This window comes from Erythrolamprus reginae, chromosome 6 (genome assembly GCF_031021105.1).
Source record: "Erythrolamprus reginae isolate rEryReg1 chromosome 6, rEryReg1.hap1, whole genome shotgun sequence".
NCBI lineage: Eukaryota > Metazoa > Chordata > Lepidosauria > Squamata > Dipsadidae > Erythrolamprus > Erythrolamprus reginae.
The window spans coordinates 27,360,227-27,376,244 of record NC_091955.1 but is presented as its reverse complement, the minus strand read 5'-3'; the positions used below and the strand labels follow the sequence as shown (position 1 = coordinate 27,376,244).

General features: G+C 38.1%; 1 protein-coding gene across 1 annotated transcript; it reads left to right on the top strand.

The window, feature by feature from the left end:
- Positions 1-226: 226 nt before the first annotated feature.
- On the top strand, positions 227-10,835 carry LMOD2 (leiomodin 2). The gene is made up of 3 exons (XM_070754732.1): positions 227-499; positions 5,800-7,392; positions 10,809-10,835. Exons 1-3 carry the CDS (start codon positions 227-229, stop codon positions 10,833-10,835), a joined length of 1,893 nt encoding a protein of 630 aa, XP_070610833.1.
- Positions 10,836-16,018: the final 5,183 nt, after the last annotated feature.

Here is a 16,018-nt window from a genome sequence, read left to right as displayed (position 1 = left end):
CATTCTTTCTGCTCAACTCTTGCTGACGTTTGATGCTTAAAACAGACCATGCTTTCATCCTTCCGTGCATTGTCGCAACCCCCTAGGAATATTTTTAAAAGGTGCTGCAGCTACTGTGGGGGGTGAACATTTGCCAACCAAAGCAGATGAAGGCGCATTGGTTTCGGTCTCTGTGAATGCTGCATTGTAGTTTCAACTTTACACCAGCCTGATAACAGAAGGGACCATGTCTGGCTTTGGATACAGGCGAGGGCTTAGTAAATATGAAGATCTGGATGAAGATGAAATCCTTGCTTCTCTTACTGATGAGGAGCTGAAGGAGCTGGAGAAAGAGTTGGAGGATATCGAGCCTGATCGGAACCTTCCTGTGGGGCAAAGGCAAAAGAGTCTAACAGAGAAAACTCCCACAGGAACTTTTAGCCGGGAAGCATTGATGGCATACTGGGAAAGGGAGACTAAGAAACTTCTGGAAAAAGAGAGAATGGGGGCGTGTGAACAGGTAGGAGAATAATTGCATTAATTTGGCCCATAAATAACTCTTATTCAGTAGAATGGGTTCCTCGCTCTGTGTTTTCCATCAAGCTTAAAAGCCAATTGATCAAAAGTGGAAGCTTTAAAAATCTATAGAAACTGTAGAGTTATACACATTTTATTCCTCTGCGCTGTTAAATTATCAGTCCAATGAGTTCATTGCTTCAGAACTCTGCTTCCCAGGATGCTAGTTTACACTGTGAAGATCTTTTTAATATACAGTGGTCCCTCGATTTTCGCGGGTTCGAACTTCGTGAAACGGCTATACCATGGTTTTTCAAAAATATTAATTAAAAAATACTTTGCGGTTTTTTTTCCCTATACCACGGTTTTTCCCGCCCGATGACGTCATACGTCATCGCCAAACTTTTGTCCACCTTTAATAAATATTTTTTTAAATAAACTTTAATAAATAAACATGGTGAGTAATAATCTAAATGGTTGCTAAGGGAATGAGAAATTGCAGTTTAGGGGTTTAAAGTGTTAAAGGAAGGCTTGTGATACTGTTCATAGCCATAAATAGTGTATTTACTTCCGCATCTCTACTTCGCGGAAATTCGAGTTTCGCGGGCGGTCTCGGAACGCATCCCCCGCGAAAATAGAGGGAACACTGTACACCCATTATTTTTACTTGAAGGAACATCTCAAAATATCATCAAAGCACAAGCTGAGAAGTACTGACATGGCCACTGTTGGACTAAATATGTATTTTTGCTAAATGTCTCACTCATATCTCAAGTTCAGTTACACATATTATTATATTTTATTATAAATTCTATTTAGCATTATGCTACAACAGATGTGTCCAACACATTTCAGACTCATAGCATTTAATTTGCTTTAAGGAAAATCCTGAATTCCAGCAACAGAAGCTAGTACAAAATGATGACTCACGGGAAGATGCTAATTATAGGTTGCTTTTCATGTATTATTATGTACATTGGAGAGGAACTTTCAAATAATTCATGTAATGAGGGCCTGTGGTGATATCAATGCTAACTTCAATCTACTTCTTTCTATTATTTTGTACATCATATTTTCCAGGATTTCAAATCATAGAAAAGTGGTAGAAGTTAAGAAAGTGGAATGCATAAGTCTGCATTTCAAATATTTGCTTCTGACATATTGAATGTATAGCAAAGGGAGGACAATGCAAGTATACTTACTTCTTCTTTTATCATAAGAATAAATTTATTGCCTGAATAAGGCCAACCATAAATCTCATCACAAGTATTACAAATGATGGCAATTGAAGTTCTTTACTGATATGTTGAAAATTGTTTCTTGATGTTTCAACAAGTCTCTGTCAACTTTCTCCTTTCCCTTCCCCTTATCCCTCCCATTCTGTCACCAACTTCCAAAATCTAAGGTTTTTAAAGAAAATTAATAGTACAAGCTATATAAATTCAGAAAATGGTCCAGAACAATTTGTTAAAATGAGACGGGAAGGAGCACTGCAGGTTCTAACATGCTAAAAAGTATTGTAATCAAAACATGTATGCCATCCAGAGTCACTTGTTGAGATGGGCAACTATACCCTGTTTTCCCCAAAATAAGACATCCCCTGATAATAAGCCCCATCGGACTTTTGAGTGCATGGCAATAAGGCCCAGCCCTTATTTCAAGGTTCAAAAAAATATAAGACAGTGTCTTATTTTTGGGGTAACATGGTAATCAAATAAATAATAAATAAAAATCAAACAAATGACTGCTTGACATTTATGGTAGATGATTGAATTGACAGGTAGGTAGCTGGGTAAATACAGTAGGTAAAAGATAGAATGATAGAGAGATACATAGATATAGTCTTCAACTAATGACCATAACTCAGCCCAGAATTACAGCTAGAAATTATTAAGAAGGTCACTACGTCTCTATGCTCAATTTTACAATATTTTTTTGCAGTGGTCATTAAGCAAATGCCATAGTTGTTAAACAAATCCATTTTATCTAATGCTCATTTTTTGCCATAAACCTGAAAAATGGAAACCAGCAAAAACCATGGTCAGATGACTTCTAGAACACTGCAAATGGCCATAGATAAATAAATGCAAGCCAGTTGCCAACTGCCCCAAATGTGATCACATGATCATAGTGTGTGTGCGGCCATTGGAGTTCTAGAATTGCGGAGTGAGGATTACAGGTAGATAACAGATAATGAGCAAGCAATAAAGCAGGGGTGTCAAACTCAAGGCCCGCAGGCCAGCTCTGGCCCACGGGGTGCTTAAATGGAGTCCGGCCTGGAAATATCAAAGGACCAGTCTGCAGTGCCTCTGCCGGCAAAAATGTGCTGCGTGTGGACCCCCCATGGCCTGTTTTTGGCCTCTGCATGGCCCATTTGTGGCTGGCAGAATGCTGCTTGAGGCCATGGATGACAAAAATAAGGTTTAGAGGGACACACATGTCCCCCATGCCATATTTTGGCCATTAAAGTGCTGTAGGAGGCTTTTCCGGCAAAAGAAATAGGCATAAGAAGCCACATATGCTCCCCTGCACCTCATTTTGGCCGGCAGGGTGCTGCAGGGGGCACCTGTCCCATATCTCCTTGTTCCCCACCCCCGCCAGCCAGCTGAGAACTACAAAGCTGATCTGGCCCTTGAAGAAATCCAGTTCCACATCCCTAGAAAACTAGAAAATCTATCTTTCAACAGATTTTTTTTAAAAACTGTGCCTTTAAGAAGAAATATGGACATAAATTCACCTCTCCTTATTTTAACCTCCTAAACAAAGGCCCCACATTTCAAATTGTAGCCCAGTCTCTCTCAGTTATATCATCATAATAGCACTGTGCTGACTTGAACAGGCATAATAAGAAAAGAAAGAAATTGACCTATGTCTATCAAAAATTGGGATGAAGCAAAAATCTAAGGAAAGTTACAAATACTTGATTGGACAATAATAAACTAAACTAGAAGAAAATATTTCTAAATAACTATAGGTAAGAGTCTCTCTAGCTGGCAAATATTACCAATATTCCCCATATATATTTTTGTTTGTTTTATAACAAAACATTGTTTTTCTACAGCAGAAAATTGGAATGAAACATGACAACCAGTAAAAAGAGAATAACATTCTTAGCAGCATCCAGATTACAGGTCTTTATTTAGCTCTGAACCGATAGAGTCGTGTTTCATTCTTATCAGAACCAGCCTGAAGGAATTTATCCTGGTGCTAGTGCCAGGGTGTTGGTATGCAGTCCAATACTAATAGCTGCTGGTCATCCCAACTTCCCAAGGGCAGAACCAAATAACAATAACAAGCAATAATAAACAATTATAATCCAAATAAGAAAAAAGTAATGATGAAAAGAGCAGGATTTAGAGTTATGTAATTCAACAGTATACCTAAATAGCAACAACAGTCATTATGTCTGGAACTGGAAATTTGCAAGCACAGTTAATTCTAGACTTAATTTCAACCTACACTTGACACTGCTTGGCACTTCTCTGAAATTGTTCTGTGTTTCAAGTCCAATGGTTGCAAATGCAATCCAAGCTTCAAACTTTAAAGACAAAAGCACTAACGCTGCAGGCATGGAGGCTGCATGGATAATATTCTTTTTACAATTCAACAGTATTCTAGCTCCCTATACCAGCACGCACGCACACACACACACACACACACACACACACACACACACACACACACACACACTCACTCACTCATAAATGCACAAACACAGAAACTCTGTGGGTGCTTGCCTGTGTAACAGCAAAAGGAGAACAATAACAGCTTAGGCATAATTAACGGCCTTGAGTATACTGCTGATACTCCATTTTTCATCTGGGCACTTCGCATGGTTGGAAGAAAACTAATTGTAGCAGCTTGAAAGAGGAATATGCAACAATGGGAGATCTAAATTCTCTGTGTTTAATTGCTGGATCCAGAATTTGAATATTAAGTTTTTCTTCATTCTTATTAATATAGATATTTATATTCCTCCAGGATTCCCCACCCCCCCCTCATTTCAATTCTAGAACTGATAAAGTGAGGCTATGTTAGAAAGTGACAAAAGTGCTTATAAAGGGCTGGACTAGATAAGCATCTTTTTTTTTTAGTCATGGGAGAGAGAATAGTGAGCATTTCAGTGAAATTTAAGTAAAAAAAGATGCAGTAGTCAATGCAAGTTTAACAAAGAAGGGATCCAATTAGGAAGCACTTATTGAAGAAACAAAACTGACAGCATCAACCCCCCCCCCTACACTGACATATCTGTATGTGAGTTGTCAACACTGAAATTGTGCGTACTAATTTTATCCTTTTCTAGTAGAAGAAAGCTTAGACAGATTAGAAGGGGACGAGCAACTTTTTCTTGTCCAAAAATCTGACCTGGACTTTGAGTGTCATGCTAAAAATCCATAAACAGGGCACATACACAAATAAAAACAAATGTATTTATATTTGTTATATTTATTTACAATTAATTGTGTTCTATGAATTCACTCTTGTAAAAAATTATAGTCTGGTAACAAAATTAACCAGGGCTAATATAGTGGGTTAGAGGCCTAGACTAGAAAGTAGGAGACAGTGAATTCTAAGTCTTGTTTTAGGCACAAAGCCAGTAGGGTTACCTTGGGCCAGTCACTCTTTCTTAGCCCTAATAAGGAAGCAATGGCAAACCATTTCTGCAAAAGTTGCTAGGAAAGACTTATCCACATAGTCATCAGCTATCAAGACTGATTCAAAAGGACCAGATAAAAAACAATAACTCTGAGCTAGTTCTCTAGAGATTTTCTGTATTGCTTAGAGGGATCTTTCAGGCTATCCAGTTTTGGATTAGAAAAATAAATGAATTGCACATTATGCTAAGTAAAGCATTTTAGAAATTACCCAATTACCAATCATTTCTTATTTTCCTCACTCAAGATTGGAAACATGGTGGACATGGTGGAAGCTAACTTTCTCTCTTTGGGGGATTTTAAAATCACCACCTGCAGCTGGTACTTCCTAGGGTGCTGTTTGCTGAAATTATCCAATATCCAATTATAGATCAATGGAGTTAGAGTAGTACTCATTATGCTATTAACCCTCAGTAATATTGTGAACACTTTTTAATAGAATGTTATTATACACTTTCTAATAGAAGTTATGCACAACTGAATTTGAGAGTACTGCTTCTCAAAAATCATCATGGTGCATAATTTTCAATAACAATTATCTGGAAAAGATCATCATGAAAGTTCATTGGAATGAAATTTGAGGACTTTTAGATAAAATGTATTTTTATCATTTAATTTTGATCATAACTGAATCATAATTCCCTTGTAGGATTATAAGCAAGAAGACGAAGAAGAAGAAGAAGATGGTTCAGAAGAAATTAGGGAAGAATATTTTAGAGGAAGTAACAGTGAAATTTCTGAAGAAGCACACACTGAAGAAGATGATGAAGAGGACAAAGAGGAGGAGAATGAAGAGGTAGAGGAGAACAATGAGGAAGAGGAGGAAGAGGAAGAGGAGGAAGAGGAGGAAGAGGAAGAGGAGGAAGAGGAGGAAGAGGAAGAGAAAGAAGAAGATGACAGAGAAGAAGAAGCAAACAGTACAGAGGATGAAGAGGAATCTGTTGAAGAGTGTGAAGAACTTCCAAATACTAAGAAGCAAACTTCACTCAACATTAAACTTAAAAACTACAATGAAAATGAAATTGCAACAATGAATGGTCACAATGAAAAGGAAGCTGAATCTTTGAACTACAGGATGGGAGCTATGCATCCATGTGGAAACCCAACAGTGATTGAAGATGCATTAGAAAAAGTTAGGAGCAATGATGCTGAAACTACTGAGGTCAATTTAAACAATATTGAAAATATCACACCACAGATGCTAATACATTTTGCTCAGGCCCTACGGAATAACACTGTAGTGAAGACTTTTAATCTGGCTAACACTCATGCTGATGACAATGTTGCAATAGCTATTGCAGGTATGCTAAAGGAGAACGGACATATTGTGAGTCTGAATCTAGATTCTAATTTTATCACAGGCAAAGGAATTATTGCGATCATGAGGGCTTTACAGAACAACAAAGTTTTAACAGAGTTACGATTCCATAACCAAAGGCACATAATGGGCAGTCAGGCTGAAATGGAGATGGTTAAACTTTTAAGGGACAATACTAATATTGTGAAACTAGGCTATCACTTTGAGCTTGCTGGACCAAGAATGAGTATGACAAGCATTCTGACAAGAAATATGGATAAACAAAGGCAGAAACGATTGCAAGAACAGAAAGAACAACAGTCCAATTGGGATGGAGCACTCAATCCAAAGACCAAAGCATTGCAGAAGGGAACTCCTGGTTCTTCACCGTATTCATCTCCTCGAAGTTCACCTTGGTCTTCTCCAAAGATTTCTAAGAAAATTTCAGCTCCTCAAAACCAACTTTCACCTCCCAAACGTTCACCTATGCCTTCTCCAAAGATTTTAAAGAAAAATACTGCTATTAAAAGCCAATCTCCACTCCCACCTCCATCACCACCTCCTTCACCACCTCCATCACAAACTGCACCACCACCTCCTCCTCCACCACCACCACCACCTCCTCCTCTTCTTCCACCACCTCCTCCACCTCCTCAAATAGTTATAGAGAAAAAGGCACCCACCAGGAATATTGCTGAGGTTATAAAACAGCAGGAAAGTGCCAAGAGGGATCTACAAAATAAACCGAAGAAGAAAAAAAGCAAGAAAAACAAACAATGTGAGAATGTAATATTAAAAGAAATTAAAAATTCATTAAAAGCCATCCCAGACAATATATCAGAAGAAGGGTCACGTCCTTCAAGCCGACCTTCTACCCCAGTAAGATCTCTACACAGTGATCTTATGGAGGCAATTCGTGGAAGTAATATAAGGCAGCTAAGGCGGGTAAGTAATTGTAATTGCAGGAGTTGATTTAGAACTGGAAGCAATACTTTTTTTCAAAGGATAATCTATAAGGTGATAAATTTTATCTCTTTGTTGAAAAAAGAGAAAATACTTCCTTAACTTGCCTCTGTGAAATTGTGAGAATTGAGTGCTGATAGTGAGGTCACCTTGATAGATAAGAACCCTCAAGAAGGAATCCATAGGAAGAGCTTATTACTAAACAGCCACTCAAACCCTCCCAGCTGCCATTTTTTGATATGAAACAAAATTACATTGCTCCTACCAAATCATTGGTTTCTCATAGTTCTTTCATATTTCTCCTTTGGGCTAAAAAATATTTTTTCTGCAAAATAAGAGGTTTACTCATCTTTAGATCCATTCTTGATTCCCACTTCCATCCTACTTTATTATTTGATCCAATGTTGTGTCTTAAAACGAACTAGCATTTAATGATAGGACAGCTAGACATTCAAAGTTCATGTGATAGCAATAGCATTTAGACTTATATACCACTTCACAGTGCTTTACAGCCCTCTCCAAGCAGAGAGTAAGCATATTGCTCCCAACAATCTGTCCTCATTTTACCGACCTTGGAAGGATGGAAGGCTGAGTCAATCTTGAGCCTACTGAGATTTGATCTGCCAAACTGCTGGCAGCCAGTAATCGGCAGAAGTAGCCTGCAGTACTGTGCTCTAACCACTGCGCCACTGAGGCTCTATGTAATCTTGTAATATCAAGTGAGAGGCAACCTCATTGGATTAAAAGATAGGAGGGAACCCGGGGTGGGCTACTGCCTGAACGGGGGACACGGGGGACGCAGTGGGGTAGTAAAAATGGAGCTCCACCCCAGAGCACCCAATTTGCACTGAAAGATGTTGAAAGAAAATGCAGGGCATCCTGCATAAGCCACGCCCACAGTATGGTAGTAAAACTTTTGGTAGCCCATCACTGAGGGAACCTCAGTATTCAAGATCAATTGGAAGCAAACCATTTTTGGTCCATCAGTGGTGAAGGTTAAATGATTTTTCTGACAACTACTCAGTGAAAAGAAAATGGGGTCCCCCCCCCCGAATCATACAAAGGGAGGAATTTTGTAACTTAAAGTCTTGTATTTTGGTGTCTTAAACTGCTATAGAATTGATCATTCCACCTATCTCACACATTTCTAATAATATTCATATTGTACAGTGAGAAGAACAATTCTAATATCTAGTAGGTGGGCTTCAAGATGACTTTATGGCACCAAATCAATCAATCTTTATTAAAGGACCTGAATTTCTAATATAATTAGAGATCTGTAATCATTACTAGGTTCAAAAGCTACTTGCATTTTTGAAATTGTACAGGGAAAATCATTTTTGTTCAGTCATATTTCTCTTATACTAGCGGATCACCCCACATTAGGGATGATAGAATTTGGCATTTGAAGGAGAACTCACGCACTTGATTTGGAAAAATGCCTCACACATCATGTATGCTACTTTCTCTAATTGGAAAGGTAATGTTAGGGCAACAGGATGTGAAAGCAAAAACACAAACAAAAAAATGCCACCTTCTTATGATTAATCAATTCTATAAAGAGAACATTTATATGTCAGTGCGAGCTCTACATGTATAGGTATTCAGGTTAACCTTAATGTGCAGGGCTGTCAAATTTAGAGAAGGATAAAATAGGCTTGATAGGTCACATGACGCCACCGTGACACCATGAGTTTGACACCCCTGTGCTAAAATAATTAATAATAACCAGAAAGATAATACAAAAGGAAGGTCTTCTTTTTATCATGTGTCTACTTTTAAGTGAAAATGTAATCATTAAAAGAATCAGCACATAAATCAGATCTATTTTAACATTTGGTTGATCTACATTATAATATTCTACCAGTTGTCCAACATTTACTTAGCTTTGTTGTTTGCACTTGAACAGATAAGCAACAATATGTACCTGAAAAAGTAAGGAATTCATCATATTATCCAAATATTCATTGGAATTAAGTATATTTGCTCCAAGAGCAGCTTAATTTAGGGGAAAGAGTGAGCAAATTCTTTTGTAACTTGGAGTCACTTTTCTTCCAGCGCAACAGAAATAAATATTTATTTATTTATTAAAAATACTTATTTATACATTTTATTAGCTTCCCAGCTTCCCATAAGTTAAATACTATTTAAATACTAGCTGCGAGAGCAATCATGGGCTTCTCTAAATATGCCCATGTTACACCAACAATCCGCAGTCTGCATTGGTTGCCGATCAGTTTCCGGTCACAATTCAAAGTGTTGGTTATGACCTATCAAGCCCTTCATGGCACTGGACCAGATTATCTCCGAGACCGCCTTCTGCCGCACGAATCCCAGCGGCCAGTTAGGTCCCACGGAGTGGGCTTTCTCCGGGTCCTGTCAACTAAACAATGTCGTTTGGCAGGACCCAAGGGAAGAGCCTTCTCTGTGGCGGCCCCGGCCCTCTAGAACCAACTCCCCCCAGAGATTAGAATAGCCTCCACCCTTCTTGCCTTTCGTAAGCTCCTTAAAACCCACCTCTGTCGTCAGGCATGGGGGACCTGAGATATTCTTTCCCCCTAGGCGTCTACAATTTATGTATGGTATGTTTTTATGTATGATTGGTTTTTAAAATAAGGGTTTTTAGCTGTTTTAGTATTGGATTGTCGCATGTTGTTTTTACCACTGTTGTTAGCCGCCCTGAGTCTATGGAGAGGAGCGGCATACAAATCCAATAAATAAAATAAATAAATAAATGTATTGATCAAAATTACTTGGGGGGGGGGGGCAAAAGAAAAAAAGAGATAAGAACAAAAAGGCCATAAACAATGAGTATATTTTTAAAACTATATCACAATTATTCAATTTCACATATTACAATATTATGCTTCAATGCTCCTTGCAGATTAGCCAAGCAAAACTCACCACAAAAGCTGTGGCCCAAAATTTGAGGCCTACCTTTTGGAAAGCATAAAGAAATATAGAATTATCTCATTCAAAGTGGCATAACTACCATGACTTTTGCAGATCATAAAAGCCATTCTGTTCTAATTGTGCAGTGGTCTCAAAACATGGCAACTTTAAGACTTGTGGAATTCAAGTCCCAGAATTCCTCAACCAGCCCTGCTGGCTGAGGAATTCAGGGAGTTGAAGCCCACAAGTTTTAAATATGCCAAGTCTGGAGACCCCTTCAATAATGGATGGAAAAGTCCTCAGTTTAAGAGGGGACTTGATGAGTTTTAAGGAGTGCTTCTCCTAACCTCTCAGTAGGGATTCTAATATGCTCACACTGAAATCATACTGTTTTACTTCCTTGCCATTAAGCCCAATATATATGTAACTAGTGGGTTTTGCTAGATGATTTATTCTTTTCATTCTAGTTCATGTTCCTAATTTAAGCACAACATCTTTCTTTTCAGGTGGAAATTCCAGAAGCTCTGCGGTAAAAGTCACCCAACACAATGAAATGAAGATTTGTACAAATTCTCAAAGAGAGGTATTCAATCATTCTACAGTGATAAAATGGGCTGATGTAAACAGCTTCAAAAGTACATTCTTAGACATGAGATATAAATAAAAAGTGCCTATGAAACTTCAAGCAATACTTTGAAGAATTCAACAGTTTTTGTAAATATGGAGAGTACTTTTTTAATTTAATAAGATTTCACACTACTAGTAGTTTATGTAGCCTTTATGTTGATATCAAATAGCACTTCATGGAACATGTCCTTTTTATTAAAATAGCATCTGTACAATTCTCTGTGTTTCTTTGCCTGCATTATTCATTTGCAATAAATGTGTTTTGAGTTTCCAAAAGGAAAAAAAAACAGCATTTGTCTTGATTTGTTGTGAAAAGTTATTATATGGGTTAAAGAATACTAAGTCATAGTCTGAGAAGAATCATTCTATGATGAAGATTTGATGAGGATTTTTATGGTATTATCATTACATGAAAAAGGCTAGAAATATTTGATGCCATGCTCTGTGTGTATAGTAGCAATTGTAAACAGTTCTAAGGTTCAAGAGCTGGTTTCCCAATCAAGTAGAATCTTGTTATAAGTGTGTCATATTAGCACATGTTTCATAAGAAGAATTGTGTTTCACAAGAGGGATTAACAAGACGGAAGATTGAACACTGTGGATATCAAATGACTGATTACACCACTTTTCTATTTTTCTTTGACCTAGAGAGAATTATGAGGTTTAGTGGCCTTTCGTATCATTGTCCATTCTGGGCTGCCTATGAGGGTTGCATATGAGAGATACTGCTTGAAATGGTTCTCCTTGGTTCGTCCATTATGACATGTTTGACAGGCCTTCACAGCTTCCTCTCTCCAGGTTAATATTTACATGAAGTCACTGACAAAGATCATCCATCAAGATGAGGTGAGTATCCAGTACACACACTGGATATATGCCAGTAATATCATACTGTGCATGTCCACTCAAGGAGACATGAACAAGAGACCGTAAGAACCTTGGTGTGTGAGGCTTCCAGTCAATTCCAGCAACAACTTGATTATAGGAGTCATTGGATCATAGTAGAATCCCGTCTTTGATAGGTGGGCCCGTGTGCAGACCAGGCTACTTTGGGCTTACAACTTGGAAGATCAAGTGGCGCCATGGAATTTGATTGGCTAAGAGTCATTTTTGGTTGGAGATGCATATAAGGCTTGGTGAGAAACCAAATATATAACAAACAAACAATCAAACCAATATAACTGTGGTTATACAGTACTGCATTATTAAGATATTGAAGAAGAAATAACACTGTACCCAACAAAAAACCATGTTTACTAAATGTCAGATTCTTTTAACCACTTTGTAAGGCTGTCAAATAGGATGATATTAAATTTCTAAGCTCCCAATTATTATAATCCACACGGAGAAATAGATATTTAAGGTAAATTTGCTAAAATAATAGAGTTAAGCAGGCATCACTAAAAACTTGTAAAAAAACCAATGTTGCCATTAAAAGCATGCTTGCTATAGAAAACATTGCTGTTTAATGCCAAAGCTACATCCAAACTGCAGAAGCTCGCAAATTATTCCCTTCTTAAACACTTTGTGAAACTTTCCTTAATTCGAGACTATGGGTCCTTGGGTTACAACTGTTAATTCAGTAGCCATTCAAAGTTACAAAGCTGCTGAACGAGGGGGATTTACAACCAGTTCTCGGACTACTCAGTGTGCCTGTGGTCATGTGATCATGATCTAGGTGCTCTGGAGTCCGGTTTGTGATTATGACGTTACAGCAAGTTACGTGATCTTCATTTGTGATCTTTCCCGCTGCCTCCCTACAGGCAAACTGAATGCGGAAGACAGAAGGAAAGGTTATAAGTTGCTTCTCTAAATTGTTCCTACTCCTTTCAGGCCCCAGGAGACTCACTATGAAGTTCAAAAACCCAGGGATTTGACACTCTATAGCAGGGGTCTCCAATCATGGCCCATGCTGGCTGGGGAATTCTGGGAGTTGAAGTCCACAAGTCTTAAAGTGGCCAAGGTTGGAAATCCCTGCTCTATAGAACCCCTCTGTTCACTTGCTGACAGAACCCCTAGCCTGTAGTATTCCCCCACCTGTTCAAAACTCTTCCCATCATCCACCTGACTTCAGTCACAGGAGAGGCTCTCTTAATGACCAGCACAAACTTTGAGTTACAATGGTGATCAGGATTGCTGGGATTGCCATTGTTAAGCAATGCAGTCATATCTTACGTAGCTTCTTCTCTAGAAACACTGATTTATTAACCAGAGCATACAAAACATTCATCAGACCTATTCTAGAATATAGCTCACCTGTGTGGAATCCACACTGCATATCAGATATTAATACAATCGAAGGAGTCCAGAAATACTTCACAAGAAGAGTCCTTCACTCCTCCTCACGTAACAAATTACCCTACTCCTCCAGACTTCAAATACTAAATCTAGAAAATGTACAACTACATCATCTCCGAACCTATTTAACTGTTGTTCATAAAATCATACATGTCAGTGACTACTTCACTTTTAACAACAACGCAAGAGCACGTAATAGATACAAACTGAATGTAAATCGCTCCAAACTTGACTGCAGAAAATACGATTTCAGCAATAGAGTGGTCACCGCCTGGAACTCATTACCTGACTCTGTTGTTGCTTCCCCCAACCCCAAAATCTTCAACCTTACATTATCTACAATTGACCTCTCCCCTTTTCTAAGAGGTCTGTAGGGGGCGTGCATAAGTGCACTTATGTGCCTAATGTCCCTGTCCTACTGTCTTATTATCCTTTCTATTACTATGTTCTACTTATGTTATGTTAATATGTACTATAATACCATACTTGTTTGACAAATAAATAAATACATATAAATAAATAAAATAAATATGCCATCATGCTTTAGGACTGTCTTGCTTAATGACAGAAATTGCAGTCCCAATTGCGGTCACAACGTGAGGACTATCTAAGATTGAATTCTTTGTTTGTTTTAATCTCCAGGAGAAGTAGGGAAAAAAAGCATGTAACTAAGCATGTAAGATGCAATTATAGAAAAACGAATGTGGGAATGGATAGAGGCTGCAAAAGTACGTGCTTTTTCTGTGTTCTATAGTTTGGAAACAAATGAAGTTGGAGGAAATATTTCAGAGGTGCTCCTGCTGCCTCTAATTATTCTTTGAGTCGTTCCTATGATTAGGAGAAAATTACAGAAAGAGTATTTGTAGATTCAATAAAAAGCACCTAAATCTCCTTTTCTTTCCATATTTGTAGCCTATAAAGCTACAACAAAAAGTTGCCCTCCTCTGCCCTCAAACACACAGAAAACTTTACAGAAATTCAGCATGATTTGTTGAAAGAACACAAAATGCGTGCCTGTAGCATACAATTAGAAGGTTTAGAACGTTGAAAGCACTTTGGTTTTTAAAGATAAGAACTTCTAAAGAATACAGTATTGCAATACACTTTTATGCTTCCTTTCATTCTTCTATCCGTCCAATGCAGATACTTATCTAGATTGCATTATTGATACAGGATTAAGCAAAGAGTAGCTGCATCAGCTTGATCCTACATTATTTATACATTTAAGCCCAAGTGTGTTCAGAGGAATTTACTGCTCACCATAGTGGATCAATGCAATACAGGTAGTACTCACTTGCTGATGATTACTTGTTCAGTGGCTTAGCTAGCACTGAAAATAGAGATTTATGACTGGCTCTTGAAGTTGTAACTGTCATAGCATCCTTACAGTCACATTCTTGTCAACCAACTCAGAGTCCTACGGTCACGTGATCACCATTTACAACCTTCACAGCAGCTTCCAACAAACAAAGTCAATGGCTAAGCCAGCAGGAAGTTGCAAATCATATGCAATATCATATGAACTATAACCATTTGTTCAATGAGGGATTGAACCCTCATTGAACAAATGGTTATAGTTCAAATATTCTGAATATTGACTATGCTTGTTGGAAGTGTGATTAAGACCAATCCTCACACTTCCAACAAGCATAGTCAATGGGGGAAGCCACATACATACATACATACATACATACATACATACATACATACATACATACACACATAGTGGTACCTCTACCTACAAACGCTTCTACTTATGAACTTTTCTAGATAAGAATCGGGTGTTCAAGATTTTTTGCCTCTTCTCAAGAACCATTTTCCACTTACAAACTCGATCCTCGGAAACTGTAACAGGAAAAGGCAGGGAGAGGCCTCTGTGGGGCCTCTCTAGGAATCTCCTAGGAGGAAACAGGGCCAGAACAGACGGGGAGAAGCCTCTGTGGGACATCTCTAGGAACCTCTTGGGAGGAAACAGAGCCTCCACCCTTCTTGTGGTTTCCCCGATCACAAGCATTATTTGCTTTTACATTGATTCTTATGGGAAAAATTGCTTCTTCTTACAAACGTTTCTACTTAACTACCTGGTCATGGAACAAATTAAGTTTGTAAGTAGAGGTACCACTGTATATATATATATATATATATATATGATTCAATTAAGAATATTGTGATTTGCATAATAACTATGGGGGGCGGGAAGGTCATAAAATTGGATGCAACTCAATGACTGCATTGCTTAGCAATGGATCCCAATTTTGGTCATAAGTTGAAGACTACCTGTAACTTGGTAATCTACCTACAAATTGGGCCAACATATTCTTCTCTAGCTAGACTGTTAATTTTGAGTCATGAATATGACATGGGTAGCTATATAAATTGAATAAATATTGCTTTATATTTACTTCTGGTTGCTAATACTGTGTGGTATGAGAATGTGAGATATGGCGCACAGTGAAGATCTCCAGTTGCATTTTCATTTGCACTCAGAGTTTGGGACTATCCTAAGGTCAGAAGTATTTGACAGCAACAAGTTCATTTGTTGTTCATTCTGCTGGCCACTTTTTCACTCAAACACACAGGGAAAGTTTCCAGATTGATAAAAGACATTACCAGTATATCATTAGGGCTGCAATGAAGTTGATTCTTTTTTCCTCTTCTTTCCAATGATGTAAAATAGATAGCACAAAATTAGAACCTTGGCTGGAGTAGAATAGAAACAAAAGGTCGTATCTGAAGTGCTGTTCTTAGGTTTCTTGGAAGAACTCCTAGCCTTTAAAATGACAGCACAGCT

Bases quoted from the DNA above. Each gene is read 5' to 3' on its own strand.
- LMOD2 (XM_070754732.1), top strand. From the start codon at position 227: ATGTCTGGCTTTGGATACAGGCGAGGGCTTAGTAAATATGAAGATCTG. The intron at 500-5,799 runs GTAGGAGAATAA...ATTCCCTTGTAG, and splicing joins GAATGGGGGCGTGTGAACAG to GATTATAAGCAAGAAGACGA. The intron at 7,393-10,808 runs GTAAGTAATTGT...CTTTCTTTTCAG, and splicing joins ATATAAGGCAGCTAAGGCGG to GTGGAAATTCCAGAAGCTCT.